The sequence below is a fragment of the Malassezia globosa genome (assembly GCF_000181695.2).
Source record: "Malassezia globosa CBS 7966 chromosome Unknown mgl_sf_6.1, whole genome shotgun sequence".
Classification (NCBI taxonomy): domain Eukaryota; kingdom Fungi; phylum Basidiomycota; class Malasseziomycetes; order Malasseziales; family Malasseziaceae; genus Malassezia; species Malassezia globosa.
The window spans coordinates 73,574-89,922 of NW_001849866.1; the positions used below are offsets into that span (position 1 = coordinate 73,574).

Here is a 16,349-nt window from a genome sequence, read left to right on the forward strand (position 1 = left end):
CACGCGCGCACTCAGGCGCTTGTGTATGTGTCACGTCTCTGCTACATGCATGAGCTCTAGGCCTTGACTTCTGCACCCTCCCTACTTTCGTACTCACGCAGCACAGTCAGGGCCTCATCGACCTTGCTGGCGAGAGCCTCGTCGTCTTCCACGAGGTGTAGAAGCTCTCCAACGGGCAGCTCCAGGATCATACCAGTCAACTTGCCCGCGAGCTGCGGCTGCGTTGAGGCAATCTTCGGGTAAATAGCCTCGCCCAACATTTGCTTTTGCTCCTCGGGCGACGCATTCGCAAGCGCAGCAGCCGTTAGCACTTCAGGCTGTGCTGGCTGCACTGGTTGCGCTGGCACAGCAGCCGTGCGCGGGGCACCAGCGCCTGCCGGCACGCCCGCTGGGGCGCCAGCCGGAGGAGCGGCCGCCCCACGCGGTGGGCGGGGTGGGCGGTATCCCTGCGGGAACATGCCGCCGGCTGGCGGGAACTGACCTGGTGGGTAAGGACCGGCAGGCTGGCCAGCCATGGGTGGCATACCCTGCATGATACCTGGCGCATATTGCGGGCGAACTTGCCCAGGGAACTGACCCATGCCAGCAGCCGCCGGTGGCTGCGGATAGTACATGCCAGGGGCACCCGGGTACATCTGTGCAGCTGCAGCTGCAGCGGCCTGCTGCTGCTGCAGACGAAGCTGGTTGTGCTGCATCATCTGTGCGGCAAGCTGCTGGTGCCGCACATCCTTGCGCTGAGCCAATGCCACATACAGCGGGCGGTTTTCGATCATCTTGCCGTTCATCTCTGCCACGGCCTTGTTGGCCTCCTCAGGGGCTGAATAGCACACAAATCCAAAGCCCCGCGACGCACCTGTAGGTGTGCGCATGACCTTGGCGGATGTCGTCGTACCAAAGGGCGCAAACTCCTCCTGAAGGCGCTCATCATCAAAGTCCTCAGGCAGGTTTTTGATGTACAGGTTGACGCCCTGGTACTTGGACAACTTTTCGTTTTTGGCAGCCTCGTATGCACGGCGAAGTTCCTCCTCACGCTCCGACTTTTTCTGTGCGCGTCCAAGGAACAGCTTCTGGCCGTGGAACTCTGTGTCATTGAGCTCCTCCACAGCCTTGGCAGCCTGTTCGTGCTCGCTGAAGTTGACAAAGCCGAAGCCACGGCTCTTGCCCTCCTGGTCCGTCGCAATGGCCGCCGACGTGATTTTGCCGTACTTTTCAAAGAGCTTCTCAAACTCTTCCTGCGTCACGGCCGGGTCAAGGTTCTTCACATACACGTTCGTGTAGTGAGCACGTGCCTCCTCGATCTTGGCCTGGCGGTCCTTCTTCGAGATGTGGTGGCCCACGTACACCTTCTTGTCGTTCAGAAGCATGCCGTTCACATGCTTGATCGCAGCTTCAGCCGCATCATTTGACTCGTAGTGCACAAATCCATATCCAAGGCTACCGTGCTCGTTCGAAGCCACCTTGCACGATAAGATCTTTCCGAACGCTGCAAACGTATCGTGCAGCGCCTTGTTGTCAATAGCCTCATCCAGGTTTTTGATAAAGATATTGCCCTGGCCTGCACGACGCTGGCCTGGGTCACGCTGCGACCACATGATACGGCATGGACGCCCACGAATCGGTGTGTAATTCAGCTGTTCCAGCGCGCGCTCACTGTCTTCGGCGTTGAGGAAGTTTACGTACGCGTATCCAAGTGAGCGGCGCGTAACCGTGTCGCGACACACACGAATGCTGCTGACAGCACCTACCATGTTGAAAATCTCGAAAAGAATCGCTTCGTTCACATTCGGCTCAAGCTCACCGACGTACAAAGACGTGTTCACAGATCCCTGGTTCATCGACGACGACGACGTTGTTGTTGCCGGCGTCGGCGCTGGTGATGCTGCAGCCTTGGGCTTTTCCTTTTCTTCCTTCTCCTTCTTATTCTCTGGCTGTTTCGACTCCGTCGTCGAGGCAGGCACACTAGAAGTGGCCTCCGACGTCACAGGAGCTGGCGTCTCAGCTGGAGGGTTTGCAGTCGCAGCTGGCTGCGTCGCGGCAACGTCAGACGACATGGTTTCTGGTAATGTAAGTTTTTTTTTAGGGTTTTTTGGAAAGCTTTTCTTGTTCTAGTAGGGGGGCGCGACCTGAAGGGGCTACGACGACCACTTGGGAAGAGAGAGGGGTAAAGAGAAACGAATTTTCCCAGGTTCAAAAAAAAAAAAAGAAATTGTGGCGGCGAAGGCGGCATCTCTAGAGGCTTTCACCCACATACGCATGCCCCGCGCTTTTCCTTTGGGCGAGTGGCTCAAAACCCATGCAACCTGAGGCCTCTACAAAGAAAAAAATGAAGCACGTGACAGAAACCGAGTTACGCGGTCCACCGCGACAGGTTGGTCGTTTGGTCCTGCTGACACGAACGGTCTGCAGCATTCCATTATTCATTTTTATTCCCACATATAGCCTAGTTTGTCTTTGTTTCTACTTTCATATACATCGACCTGCCTTTCCCACAAGTCCACAAAGGTCAAGTATGTACTTCTGCGAAGCGTTGGCTAGTGTGGACATCACGTGACCCATAGCAAAGACTTGATCACCTTGCTTGATTCAGGCAATAAGGTGTGTGTGTATTGATGGTCTAAATGATGGCTCGCACGCGCACTCTCGTTAGTTGGGTATGGGAAAGAATCGATCGAAAACAAAATATGGAAAGAACCCGTTATTCTGTGCATGATTTAGTTAGTGTAAGAGCGCGTCGATGCTATATTATTTTTAATTTTGAGTGTGTGAGTGTGTATTTTTGTGTTCGATATGTCCAAGGCATGCCCCAATCTCTTCCATGATTTATTACTCAGTCTCTTGGACTACTCCGACCTGTGCAGCACGCAAGAGACGGCCCTTGATCATATAGCCAATCTTATTACAGTCGAGAACCGAGCCAGGTTGCTTACTAGGTACGGGAGCCTGATAAAGAGCCTCATGCAATAATGGATCGAACTTCTCGCCGATAGGGTTGAATGCTTCAATGCCGTGTGTGCGCAACATGTCGAGGATACTCTTGCGAGTAAGACTGACACCATCGTATAGCTCTGCCAAGGCGCGAGACGGCTCGTCAGTCTGGCTACTCTTTCGCAAGGATTCGGGCACAGAGCGGAGAGCTAGGTCGAGTACATCAATGGATTCTGTCAAGTCCTTGGCTAGACGAGAAATGGCATGGTCACCCATGGTTTTCTTCTCTTCAGCCGTGCGGCGCTGGAAATTCTGCAGCTCAGCCTTGCAATACAACAGGTCGTCGGCCAAATCTTTAATACGCGCATCCTTTTCCTTGAGCTGCTTTGTTGTAGCATCCTCTTCCGGTGCAGTTTCCGACTGCGCAGACTCCTTCTCAGGCACAGCGCCATTGTCGTTATCGGTTTTCTTCTGTTCCTCTGCTTTGTCGGAGTAAAAGCGCTGTGGAAGTGACGTCTGCATACGCATAGCGCTCAGCATGGGGCGTGTGAACACGCCAAATACGGCGTTACGACTCGCTGCTGGCAACATTCTTTCTCAATGTCTTCGTGTGGCGTCGAAGATGGGCTCTGTACGGCGTGAATCACAGTCGTCTCAGTTCCACTTGTCGAACGGTCTTCTATGGCTGACTAATATTACAGGGGCTGCGGCATTCCAGCCACTGGTAAAAAACCACAGCCGTGATGCCCTTGTAGGCCGCGAAACGGCCACGCGGTGTTACACGGCCAAGGCCAAGCCGGGTAGCCCATAGACATTCAGTTGATGTAGACTACAGGTTTTTTGGTCTCTGTCTACCAACAACAATCAAAATGGCATCCCAGGCTCAAGTGATCCAGCAGAAGGTCGACCGATTCATGTCTCAGGTGCGTAATAACTTTGTGTAATGAGGAGCATTCTACTGACACATGATTTGCGCATTTGTGCTCGACTTGGGATACAATTTTTTATTTTAGCTCGATGCTGAGGTATGTCATACGCCATGAAGGATGAAAGGTGGACTTACATGTCTCTCAGATGTCCAGGTATCCGGCCCTGAACCGTTTCGACAAGCACCTTCCTGTGCCAAAGTCGTACATTGCCGTTGGTGTTTTGTCGATCCTCACAATTGTACGTATCTTAAGCTTGCGGCCTGCCGTCTTTGTACTAACATATGCACAGCTCATTTTCTTTAACATGTATGTTTCGGTGGCAGTCTGAGCTTGTAGATTCCCCTGTGCTAACATGATTTCAGCTTCGCCGGTTTCCTGACGAACTTCATCGGCTTCTTCATCCCTATGTACTTCTCGCTGTACGCTCTCGAGACGCCAAAGCCACAGGACGACATCCAGTGGCTTACGTACTGGGTGGTGTTTGGCTTCTTCAACTTTGTTGAGACATTCGTGAACTTTGTCCTGTACTGGTTCCCCTTCTACTACACGTTCAAGACGCTTGCGATTGTCTGGCTTATGCTCCCTCAGACGCAGGGTGCCAAGCTGGTGTACCACCGCATTCTGCGCCCGGCATTCCTGTCGATCACAGGCTCGACTCCATCGACGCGTGCTCCGGCGACTGCCGCCGACACAAGCAAGACGGGCTTTGCTGCCTCGTCGACGGGCGGTCTTCACACTGAGTAAGTCTACAATGTGGATGGGGCCTCGTAAACTTTTGAATTCCTTTTTTTTCATCTTCTTTGTGTGCTAGATCTTCTGAGATCTCTTCTCTATTATGTGTTGCTTGGAGAAGTGGATGTAGTGTTGACTAGTCGTTTCTCTCGCCTATGTGAATTTGTATGCGAGTCTTTGTGTGAGCATGCGAATTTTGATGCCATCATGCTCAAGAGCATCTTTTGTCTGTCTAGACTGTGATGAGTGCATCTTATTGTACACCACTGTAGGACGTGCAACAGCACCCATGTGTTGTATTTCTCAGAGCGGTTTACCGCGTGTCTGCCATGCATGTATGTGACGGGTCGTTTCTCTTCTCAGTTTTTTTTTTTTTTTGATTTTTTATGACAGTTAGATGCAGGGAGAGAATGTGTTACTTGTTTGCATAAGCTTTATTTGCGTTTGATTCTGATAGCCGTCCGTGAAGAGTGTGCATCGACAATTCCTCCCCCATCTCCTGAAAATTTGCGACGTGCTCAACTGACGCTGGCTGAGTCAGCGATCAATTTTTATTTTTTTCCTTGTCGCTTGTTCATCTTGACGGTCACGATGAAGCAGGAGAGGGCGAACGCGTCCGCGAAGGCGCTGAAGCGATCTGAAAAGCGCTCGGCATCAAACCCCAAACCCTTATCTCAGGAAAAACACGAACTACCAGTAAGAAAGCCATTCGGACAAGAAGATTCAGATGATGATGATCACGACGACGAAGATATGTTGGCTTCAGGGCATCGCGATACCGGCGACCAGGATGAGGACGATCAACTGATAATTGACCAGGACATGGTAGAGCAACCGGATCATCATGAAGCAAGTGGACAGGATGTAGATATGGACGAAGATGCACTACGATTCCAGCCGATCAGTGCGTCTGCTTTGGCCGCATCCCAGGCCGGGGCCGACAACCGGGCTTATTCGCAGGTACGCAAGGTTCCCATCCCGCCCCACCGCATGAGCCCGTTGAAGCGTGATTGGCCAAAGATTTATACGCCTCTAGTTGAGCAAGCGGGGCTTATGGTGCGTATGAATGTGCGCACTCGGGCTGTTGAGATCAAGTCGTCCAAATACACGGAGGATCTGGGGGTCATACAAAAAGCATGCGACTTTGTGAAAGCCTATGCGCTTGGATTTGACGCTGATGATGCACTTGCGCTTTTGCGTCTTGATGATCTGTATGTGGACTCGTTTGAAATGAAAGATGTCAAGACACTGCATGGCGACCATCTGAGTCGAGCCATAGGCCGCATTGCCGGCAAAGATGGTCGTACGCGTTTTGCGATTGAGAATGCCAGTCGAACACGCATTGTTCTGGCTGACACGAAGATCCATATATTGGGTGCATACCAAAATATCCGCATGGCCAAGGATTCGATCGTGGCGCTGATTATGGGCAGTCCACCAGGCAAAGTATATGCGAAGCTGCGCACTGTCAGTGCACGGATGCGACAACGCGCCTAGAAAAGAATGAAGGGGAGCTGATGGGTGCAAAAAAGAACAACAAAATAAGGAATTTGATAAGTACATTACTGTAGCATATGGGGCGCGGCTAGCGTCCGCAATGATGGAACAAATGCCTCTAAGAGAGCGAGTATGTTGGGCGCTCCGCGACGTGCGAGCCAAAGAAGATAGTCACGTCGAATATCGACATACTGGATGTGTTCAGGCAGCCCCGCACCACGCGCACTCCGAAGCGCTGAAGGTGTGATGGGAGCGCGGATGTCATGCCCAGGTAGGAGGCTCTCGCTGCAGTATTGCTCAAAGAGCGGCGCAAGGAGTGCACCATGCGACAACGAAGCGATAAGAACAAACGGGACAATCCTTAATTCGTCACATGCGTGCTTCATGATAGCCATAGCTCCGCGATCGCATGCCATGACGTGATCAATAACAAGACCCTGTTGGAGGAATTGGCCAAAGGCGCGTCCACTCCAGATCATGTCGACCAGGGATGTAGCCATAGCATCTATACATCGAGCGTCAAGCGCTAGTGGCTGAGACGCATCAAGGACTTGTGCCCGCAAACGTAACACATGCGCACAAAGAAGGTCCAATGTGAGAACCGAGCCGGTCATCGCTGGAGGCGTCGCAAGCTGGATGAATGGGCATGGAAATGATGCATTTGAGGCTTCGACGCGTCCATGCTTTGTCAGAACGGCGTGCAGTTGGATCGTCGCGACGTACATGGCGATGGATGGATCGCCATCAAGCAGGAGTGCATCCTGTAGCTCCAAAACACAGAGAAGAAATGGATGTGTCTCTGTTGCATTGGTGCAGCACCAATGAGAAAGTGCGCGGGTGAGTGCTTGCATGATATGAGCAGAAAACATGTCCGAAACACCGTCCATGGCTGCCATATGACACAGTGGCCGGATTAGAGCCGGGAACATGGTCACGTCCCAAGGCAGGTGTGGTAGGTAGGTGAAAAGGCGTGACAAAGCCAACAACGTTGGATGCCACGTCCGTTCCCAACCGCTTATGTCCATGCTTTGCTTCAAATGCACGACAGCATCATGGCCCATGGACCGAATAACATGAGCCAGGAACGGCACCAGGGGCATTGGGAGCTCCTGCATCGGAGCGCAGTGCATGTAAAGAGCATCGAGAATGGCGCTAGCATGCGGATCGAATGGAGGGACATCAGGCATTGGTTCGTGCTTTTGCTTCCGATGTTGGTATGCATAATGTGCAGCCAACAATCGCCCAACAGAGGCAGCGAGACGCACGCCCCAGTTTGTATCATGATCCAACAGAGCAGCGACTTGAACACAGCGAGGTACGCGCGATCGAATGGGGTGCATCCCAGCCGCAAGCCCTGGTACCATATCAGGAGGCATCCAACATGGAAGGCTATGAGCCCATGCATGCCATGGCGGCGTCGGTAACGTTTCGCTCGAGGCCGGTGCCGGGGATCTGTTTGTTTTTTGCGATGATGACGAGGATTTTGCTGCTTGGTCGACGGGAAGTAGCAGTGACGGCCAGTACATGGCGAATGTATCGAGTAAATCATATATATGGGGCGATTTGTCTTGATGATAGAGCGCCAGCAACGCACGAACTCGGAAGGCACGCACATGTTGGCGCTCAGTCAACCCACAGAGCAAAGCAAACAATGCTTCTCGGATTTCTGTTTCCCTATAGCAAGAGAATAGGATGCCATAGCTCCGGCGGAGCGTGCGGTGTGCATCTTGTGTGATATGGTGATTCACGAGTGCGTTTCTTAGCAAGAATTAGAATCATGCTCTGGTGTGTAAGGGGAAAAATGGTGTGCAACGTACTCTGGTTGTGTGCGATATGTTTCGATCTGTCGCGCCGCCGACGAGATGAAGCGTGCACAACGCATCAAGACACGTCTGCATAAGCACTTGAACTATTGCTTGCACATCGTTGGCCTGTTCTCTACTAGCACGCGTGAGCGCTTCGCGGAGAGGCGCGTTCTTCTGTGAGCCTTTCGAGGTTGACACGATCGCGTAATCGGACAAGAAAAAGACCGTGCTGGTTGGCGACACGAACAAAAAGACAAAAGACTTGGAATCGCCTCACACACTACTGGAGTGAGAGAGAGATTGTGTGTGTGCGTGTGGAGAAAGAGGTTCTTTGACATCTCTTCCTGCGACGCGTTATGCTGACTTGTGCACCGCATGGCTTCTCCGCCGTGCACACACACTCATACATCTCCACACATCTCCACTTGGATAGCCACGCGCATCTCACGTGATGGGAGTCGACGCACTCAAGTTCCCTCGGCCAGAGTTGTGTGATGACGCGTGGCATCGGCGATCGGTGAGGGTCAAGACGACATGCCGACGACGTCAGAGGAGGTGCGTAGAGTCTGTCGTTTGCCGAGTAGGAGAACAACACAAGCTAACATTGAAAAGATGAGCATGATTTCAGCTGCAACAACAGTGGTTGTGCATCCGTTGGTGCTGTTGTCGGTGACGGATCATGCATCGCGTGTGTCGATCAGCTCACGGAAACGAGTAGTCGGCGTGCTGCTGGGTCAGGACAATGGCAAGTCTGTCAATGTGGCGAACAGTTTTGCCGTTCCATTCGAGGAAGATGAGCATGATCCAAAGACATTGTTCCTGGACCACGACTACATTGACGGCATGCTCGAGATGTTCAAGAAAGTGAACGCACGTGAGAAGATGATTGGGTGGTACCATACCGGACCGAAGTTGCGGTCGTCAGATCTCGAGATCAATGAGCTGATAAAGCGATTTACTCCGCGGCCTGTCATGGTAATAATTGATCCGCAACGAGACGACGTAGGCATTCCCACTGATGCCTACGTGGCCGTCGAGGAAATCAAAGATGACGGCACTGCCACACAGAAGACGTTTATGCATGTCCCATCAACCATTGAAGCAGAAGAGTCGGAGGAGGTAGGTGTTGAGCACTTGCTGCGTGATATTCGCGATACCACCACCATGGGCTCTCTGTCGGACCGAGTGTCTCAGCAGCTAGCGTCGTTGCATGGCCTACACCGTCGGCTCATGGATATTCGAGACTACCTTCAGGCAGTGCTGCGTGGTGAACTGCCTGTGAACCATGAGATTGTGTATGAGCTGCAGAATGTGTTTAACTACCTCCCAGATCTCGAGAAGCCCGAGACTGTGCGCAGCTTCCGTGTCGCAAACAACGACCGCCTGCTGATTGTATACCTGAGCAGCCTGATCCGTTCTGTGATTGCACTGCATGCGCTTGTGAATAACCGCCTTGAAATGGCTCGGGGCGAACACAATACTGATGAGAAGAACGGCACTGACGAAAACAAAGATAAGAAGCTGGATGACCAGGGTGGATCGGTCCCCAAGGAGTCGCCACAAACGAAAGACTCTTTAGAAAAAAAGTAGACATGTTCAATTTGAGATAGCAAGAGAGAGAGAGAGAGAGAGTGTGTGTGTGTGTGTGTGTGTTTGGGATAAGTGAAAGGAGGACATAGTTGGATAGAGACATTAGTTCATTCAGTGGCATGTCTTTCCAAATGTCTGATGCCGTTTGTCTGGACTAGATGATGCCCCTGATCACATCAATAATTTTAGCAGTTTTCCATGAACATGGTGAATACCTATGTATACCAACATCGGAATCGTTCGTCGAGACGTCTTGCCCCGTTATGCAAACATCACAGCATGCGTTGCAGTCGTCGTCGGTCGGGCTGCTGGTCTTCAACGCGTCAAATATTTTTTGGAGTTCGTTGAACTCCGAAGGTGCGTTCCTCCACGCGAGAGTACCATTTTTTTGGTGGGCACAGTCTGCAGATCAGATTTTTTTTTCCAAACAGGCCTTAGCACCAGGGTTCCTTCAGCAGCGACGATGCCTTTCAGTCATAGGCCGACGCTGAAGCAAAAAAACAAACCCTTCAAGTCGGGGCATGCGACGAAGGGCTCCTTGAAGCGTGCATCCAAAGGTACGTGGAATGCACTCCAGCTCTCCTGCGTGACTGACTCACGGCAGGTAAGAACGAGTCAGATTCCAGTCGTCCCATCGCGGCTCGTGCGCACAAAGCACATGCTCTTCGAGCAGCAGGCAGCGCTGAGGGATCGCGGAAGAATCGAAGAAATGAGGCGCGCCAGGTGTCACAACAGAAGCGTGCCGCCCTTGTGGAAAGCACGCGTATATTTTCCGGCACAGGCCTGCGAGGGGAGACACGTGCATCAGGTGGGCGATCAGGTCGCTATAACAAGGCAGGTGCACCACGTATTTGTGCAGTACTTGCCCTTACACCTGATGCAAAAGAATGGGATGTTGTGCGGGCGCTGGAGAACGATGGCGAGGCCCTAGGCGTGCGAGCTGTGTCAGGCAAGAGTGCGGACGAGGCCAGATCGCAAGGGCGGCCGTTGTGTGAACTAGATGCCTTCCGGTTCCGCCAAACTGTGCAGTTTCTTCCAATTCCATATGGCGCGCTCTTGCCTGCGATGGACGCATGTCGTTGTGCCGACTTTGTCGTGCTTCTCATGTCTGCTGAGACATCCATTGAGCCTGGGTCATGGGGTGAATTGTGTTTGCGTTCGTTACAAGCACATGGCATGCCACAGACGCTAGCTATTGTACCGACGCTTGAGTCATCAGAAGATGCAAACGAGAAAAAGAAGAAGAATGCCCACACAAAAGAAGCACAGAGTGTGCGAAAGAGTCTGCTGAGCTTTGTACAGTACTTTTGTCCAGATGTAGCCAAGCTCCATGTACTGGACGAAGCGGCAAGTCGCAGTGCGCTCGTCCGGACACTCGTGACAACGGCGCCGAAGCGCGTCGCCTGGCGAGACTTTCGCGCATGGTGTGTCACAGAGGATGCTGCTTACGTGCCGGTAGGGCCAGATCACGGCACACTCAAGGTCCAGGGCTGGATTCGTGGCGCGCCGCTCAGTGCGAATCGACTCGTACACATTCCAGACTTTGGCGACTATGTTGTGGACCGCATTACCTACGCACCGCCTGGTACGTTCGCTAATGCAGCGGATATGCCTGAAGAAAGCATGCAAGACACAGACGCCAATGTCAAAGATGCTGATGCGCCCCTTGTGCCAGGTGCCATGCTAGAAATGCGTGATGAAGAAGAAGCGGATGACCTCGTGAGCGAGAATGAGCCAGATCCACTTGCCAATGAGCAGACGTGGCCGACTGAGGAGGAGATGGCCGAGGCTGAAGCAAGCATGGATAGCGATGTGCGTCGGTCGAAGGAAGATGCACTGCCGCCTGCCGCGCCAGGCACGACACCACGTGAAATCCGGAAACATGTGAATGCTGACGCGAAGAAAAAGTATCAAGCCGCATGGATCATTGAGAGTGATAACGAAGAGGATGAGGATGAGGAGGATGAGGATGAGGATGAGGAGGATGACGACGACGACGACGACGACGACGAGGACAATGAGGACATGGACGAAGAAATGGACGATGAGGCCATGTATGGCAAAGAGGCCAATGACGAGGAGGCTGTCGAGCAAGAGGGGGATGACAACGCAGGCGATGACTACGATGATGCAGAGGAAGTGCGTGCGATTGAAGAGTACCGACAACAGCTCCAGAAAGAGCGCGAAACCAAAAGGGAGGAAGCTGATGCGGCCGAGTTTCCAGATGAAATCGATACGCCCATGGATGTGCCGGCTCGGCAGCGATTTGCTCGGTACCGTGGGCTGGAGAGCATGTACACGAGCTACTGGGACCCATATGAAGACCTGCCCGAGGACTATGCGCGTCTTTTCCAGTTTGATGACTTTAACAGGACACGCAAGCGTGTTGAGAGTCACGCACTGCTAGAAGGCGTCGCGCCTGGCATTCGTGTGTGCATATGGATTCGCGATGTACCACGAGCTGCGGCTCAGCGCGCTTTGGGCGAGTCGCGCTCCGAAAAGAAGCGCGAGGCTGTGCCATTTGTTGTGTTTGGACTTCTGCGCCACGAGCACAAGAAGAGTGTGATCAACTTTACAGTGACTCGCAACACCGAGTACGAGGCGCCTGTGAAGTCAAAAGACCCCCTCGTGGGGTGTTTGGGATTCCGGCGATACGTGTGACGGGCTGTGTGTTCACAGCATTTACGCCGCGTATGTGGGGGCGGGCAACCAATGTACAAGTATGAGCGCTTCCTTCCTCATGGCATTGGAGCAGCTGTGGGCAGTATTTATGCGCCTGTGACATTTGGCGGCTCCAATGTACCGGTAGTGCTCTTGCGCATGCGGTCAGAAAGCAAGGAATTTGGATATGACGACGACGGCGTCAGTGCTGAGCAGACGCCACATCTTGTGGGGGCTGGTTCTGTACTCGATGTTGCGCCGACGCGGATTATCGCCAAGCGCATTGTCTTGTCGGGCCATCCGTACAAGCTGCACAAGAAGACAGCTACGATCCGATTTATGTTCTTCAATGCTGATGATGTGCGTTACTTTGCGCCAATCACTCTACGGACCAAGTATGGACGCACTGGCCATATCAGAGAGAGCCTGGGAACGCATGGCTACTTTAAAGGTATGTATCTATGATGGCGCAAGTTGGTTTTGTGGATGTGGGGATGACAGATCTGACGACGTACAGCGCACTTCGACGGTCCTCTTTCTCAAATGGGTACGTGGATTGCTTATAGAATGCAACTGTATGCTGACGAGTACCACAGATACAGTGCTTATGAGCCTATACAAGGTATGTGTGGAATGGCAGGATGTGTGTGTGTGTGTGCTTACCGGCAGCGTGTATACCCACGATGGACATCGTTGTTTACAGGCAGCCGCGACGGTATGCCTCTCGTGTCTCCATAGCTCGAATGCATGACGTCCCTTCATACATTCATAAGGTGAATTGGTCGTATGTGTGCGTGTGTGCTTGAGATGTGTGGCGAGCTACACGAACCAAGCCCTTTATTTTTCATCAGTCAGGGTGTTGGGTGGCCGTATGCACACATTGTGCCAAGACTGCACATCTCCACATGAACGACCGCGCCACACAAGCTTGCCACTACTCGAAAGGTCGTCCGCCAATTCGGCCGGATATGCGCAAAATGTCAGAGCCAAAGGAACAAATAGTTCACGCCGAAAGAACGGCGTGGCTCAAGTCCGACTTCCCTTTGTCATCAAGCCGCAAGCCCACCCAGACTTGGTCTCGCTATCGCCAGATAATTTTTTTTTTATTTCTCACACGTCAGACACGGAAGTGAGATTGCCCTTGTGAGGAAGTCATGCCGACAACCCAGCGAGCATACGCTCCGATGGAGGAGAAGACATCATTAACAGAAGGTGCCGTGGCGGACGCTGGTGAAGCATCCGCTACTGCAGAGAAGAGCGAGAGCATCAGCCGGACAACCGTTGGCGAAGGGAATCGACGCCAGAACCATCGTCGGAGTAATAGTTTCATCATGGTAAAGCACGTTCGTGAAACACCTGATGAAGTCGTGGACCAGGCAGTTGCGCCAAATGTGAATGCGGAATGGGTAAATATGAAAGGTACGTGGAAACACAAGCGCGTTCTTGTCCAAGACGATAACGTAGGACTTTGCTAACACATCTGAAGGTGCATGGGTGATTCATGTGGTGTTGATTGTGTTGGCGAAACTGATCATAAATGAGGTGCCGGGTATCTCGGATGCAATGAAGTGGACCATTGTGAATATGGGATACATGCTTGTTTCGTACTGTATCTTTCACTATGTGAAGGGAGCGCCACTAGACCTGAACAGTGGGGCTTACGACGAGCTTACGCTCTGGGAGCAGATTGATCAAGGATACCAATACACACCTGCCAAGAAGTACCTGACAAGCTTACCAATAGCCATGTTTTTGCTATCGACGCATTACTCGCACTACAATCCATGGCTTTTCTCGCTGAACCTGGCTGGCCTTCTGCTTGTGCTATTCCCTAAGCTGCCGATCCTGCATCGTTTGCGGTTTCTGTTTTTCCCCTCCTCATCAACAGCCCCATCCGGCGTCAATACGCCTCTTCGCCGCCCGTCTGGCTTTATGGCCTCGTAATGCCCGTATTAGTCCTTACGTCCATCTCTTCGTGCTTGTGTATTGTGGTCTTTTTTCATTTGGTTTCTCACAAAATACATGTAGAAGTCGCCGCCCTATATATCCACTATGAATTCATCTCCTTGTTTACGACTAGTATGCCAAGAGTATTTTGTCTGTTACAGGCACTTCTCGCGCTTGGCATGTGGGATGCTGACATCGTATGCAGGAGCATGGTCTCACGCCACTTCGCTCATCTGCTGGGACATTGGCTGGAGACTTGACGCCAGACTTGTGGGCACCGCTTTGTCAGCATGGTGTCTTGAATTCATTTGCTCATTTTTTAGAAAATCTCCTTGCTATGGAGTGCAACATGCAGGGAAAAAAAAAAGTAATCACATTCAGAAATGAGGCGCGGGGATTTGGGCAATTGAAAACTGGGGTCATTGCGTAAGAACGAATCGAATTTTACTTCCTTGTCCCTGTCTCTCTCGTCCACCCCTCTCTCTCCACAACGTCGAGACCTTCTTCCTTCGTCTTGCGAGTGTGTCTGAAACGGATGCGATGTCGACAGATGCGGTTCCTGCACCGGTGCAGGTGACAGAAAATGGAATCACATCCATCCTTCAAAACCCCAAATCATCTAAACATCCCTATCGCGGCTTGTCTATTGTACAACAAGCGAATGTAGACGATCGCAGTCTACCACAGCATACGTGGGTGATTATGTCAGAGGTATCCGCACAACCATCCCACAAGCGAGCACTCGGTACTCGCGCGAAACTGCGCAGGACGTTTTCCTCGCGATCTCAGAGAGATGCCGAGCTCGATACAAGTCGTAGGCGCAGTTTCATGGGCAAGGACCATCATATCGGCATCCGTGGCAACAGGATTCGTAATAGCGTTCACAATGATGGCCATAGCGATGGCGATGAAGAACCAATGGATCCACTAGAACTCGCCGACTTAAACTCCATCATCAATACGCGCAAAAGTATGGCATCTGCCCAGGCACTGGCAAAGCAGGAGCCTGAAAATGGGAAGGACGTGGACTTGCCATGTCATAGACGTTCATCTACGCCGAGCGTACGACTCGTCAAGTTTGCACCATTACCGCAGGTGCTGGAAGATGCCAGCAAGAGCATCATTGAGAAGGACGATGCTTCAGATTTGGATGATGCAGCTGCATCGACGTCCGCAACAACGACGTTCCTGGCCCCGCCACCATGGCGCCCGCTCTCACGAAGTAACGGATCTGAAGAGTCACTCATACCAAATGACACTGGATCTCTACTCCAGCGTACAAACAGTGCAGGTCGGTGCGAGCGACTCGACGATGCCGAGTCAGAAGCCAGGGGTCGTTCACTCACTCGTGCTTGGTCGCCATTCCGCCGACAGCGCAACGAATCTCTTTCATCTCTTTCGCCCTCGCCGTCACGTCCGCTTGCAGGCGAGCGGAGTCGAAGTCGGAGTCGTGAGCTGGTACGAGCGATTCGTCCTGGTGGGACGGGCATGGTCACTTTGCTCGATGGGAAGCGGATTCGAGCCAGACAAGTCGGCGATCCTCAGGAAGAGCAGGATGCCGACGCTGATCTGAACGCGCGCCTCTGGGGATTTGCGGCGCTTGAACGGCGACGTCTTGCCGACGATACCAAGAGTGCAGCAGCATCCACAACGAGCGACATGAGCACGCCCATAGCGCGGGGCAAACTCACTCACTCCCAGGCCGAAGAAGCACAGCGACGACACAAACAAGAGATGGACGCTTTAGGCGATGAGGCTCTCACACATGTGCGCGAAAATAAGGCACATGCGAATGCGCGACCACGGAAAATATCGTCGACCGTGCACCAATACCGAGTGGACCCGTCCGTAAGCATGCCGTCGCCGTCGCCACGACTTCCACGGCGTCCCGATGCAAGAGGTATTATAGTTGTACCTTTACCGCAGCTGGGCATGCGGCCTCGATACCCGTATGAAGGCCGCTCATGGCTTTACAGTGTTCCTTATGATGATGATGACGACGACGATGACGAGGACAACAGCGACACGCAGAACAAGGATACAATTGCTGGGCAGGACGATGACGGACCAGACGAGGCGCCGCCATCCTCGACAAGGTATCGTGCAACAACGGTTGCTGCGCGGAAGGAAGTGTATATGAGCCACAAGCCAGGCAAGGAGTCAGAAGACGAGTACTGGCCAAAGCCCAGTGCAACTCGAGCTATTGGCAGTGGTACCTGAAACTAAGCCAGGTTCTACGCGTCCTTGCTACCATGGTAATTGC

The 16,349-nt window shown here is 52.5% G+C and overlaps 10 protein-coding genes across 10 annotated transcripts; 7 read left to right on the plus strand and 3 right to left on the minus strand.

The window, feature by feature from the left end:
• Positions 1-56: 56 nt before the first annotated feature.
• On the minus strand, positions 57-2,051 carry MGL_2501 (uncharacterized protein; the record flags this gene model as incomplete). The annotated part of the gene is made up of 1 exon (XM_001730067.1): positions 57-2,051. The coding sequence occupies one exon, from the start codon at positions 2,049-2,051 to the stop codon at positions 57-59; it is 1,995 nt and encodes a 664-aa protein (XP_001730119.1).
• Positions 2,052-2,823: 772 nt separating this feature from the next.
• On the minus strand, positions 2,824-3,516 carry MGL_2502 (uncharacterized protein; the record flags this gene model as incomplete). Its single annotated transcript, XM_001730068.1, has 1 exon — positions 2,824-3,516. The coding sequence occupies one exon, from the start codon at positions 3,514-3,516 to the stop codon at positions 2,824-2,826; it is 693 nt and encodes a 230-aa protein (XP_001730120.1).
• A 743-nt stretch (positions 3,517-4,259) lies between these two features.
• On the plus strand, positions 4,260-4,598 carry MGL_2503 (uncharacterized protein; the record flags this gene model as incomplete). The annotated part of the gene is made up of 1 exon (XM_001730069.1): positions 4,260-4,598. One exon carries the CDS (start codon positions 4,260-4,262, stop codon positions 4,596-4,598), a length of 339 nt encoding a protein of 112 aa, XP_001730121.1.
• A 579-nt stretch (positions 4,599-5,177) lies between these two features.
• MGL_2504 (uncharacterized protein) lies at positions 5,178-6,083 on the plus strand (the record flags this gene model as incomplete). Its single annotated transcript, XM_001730070.1, has 1 exon — positions 5,178-6,083. One exon carries the CDS (start codon positions 5,178-5,180, stop codon positions 6,081-6,083), a length of 906 nt encoding a protein of 301 aa, XP_001730122.1.
• A 65-nt stretch (positions 6,084-6,148) lies between these two features.
• On the minus strand, positions 6,149-7,213 carry MGL_2505 (uncharacterized protein; the record flags this gene model as incomplete). The annotated part of the gene is made up of 1 exon (XM_001730071.1): positions 6,149-7,213. One exon carries the CDS (start codon positions 7,211-7,213, stop codon positions 6,149-6,151), a length of 1,065 nt encoding a protein of 354 aa, XP_001730123.1.
• Positions 7,214-8,500: 1,287 nt separating this feature from the next.
• On the plus strand, positions 8,501-9,478 carry MGL_2506 (uncharacterized protein; the record flags this gene model as incomplete). Its single annotated transcript, XM_001730072.1, has 1 exon — positions 8,501-9,478. The coding sequence occupies one exon, from the start codon at positions 8,501-8,503 to the stop codon at positions 9,476-9,478; it is 978 nt and encodes a 325-aa protein (XP_001730124.1).
• Positions 9,479-10,582: 1,104 nt separating this feature from the next.
• Positions 10,583-12,139, plus strand: MGL_2507 (uncharacterized protein; the record flags this gene model as incomplete). Its single annotated transcript, XM_001730073.1, has 1 exon — positions 10,583-12,139. One exon carries the CDS (start codon positions 10,583-10,585, stop codon positions 12,137-12,139), a length of 1,557 nt encoding a protein of 518 aa, XP_001730125.1.
• Positions 12,140-12,190: 51 nt separating this feature from the next.
• Positions 12,191-12,877, plus strand: MGL_2508 (uncharacterized protein; the record flags this gene model as incomplete). Its single annotated transcript, XM_001730074.1, has 2 exons — positions 12,191-12,590; positions 12,657-12,877. The coding sequence occupies 2 exons, from the start codon at positions 12,191-12,193 to the stop codon at positions 12,875-12,877; spliced, it is 621 nt and encodes a 206-aa protein (XP_001730126.1).
• A 593-nt stretch (positions 12,878-13,470) lies between these two features.
• On the plus strand, positions 13,471-14,083 carry MGL_2509 (uncharacterized protein; the record flags this gene model as incomplete). Its single annotated transcript, XM_001730075.1, has 2 exons — positions 13,471-13,558; positions 13,626-14,083. 2 exons carry the CDS (start codon positions 13,471-13,473, stop codon positions 14,081-14,083), a joined length of 546 nt encoding a protein of 181 aa, XP_001730127.1.
• A 705-nt stretch (positions 14,084-14,788) lies between these two features.
• MGL_2510 (uncharacterized protein) lies at positions 14,789-16,306 on the plus strand (the record flags this gene model as incomplete). Its single annotated transcript, XM_001730076.1, has 1 exon — positions 14,789-16,306. One exon carries the CDS (start codon positions 14,789-14,791, stop codon positions 16,304-16,306), a length of 1,518 nt encoding a protein of 505 aa, XP_001730128.1.
• Positions 16,307-16,349: the final 43 nt, after the last annotated feature.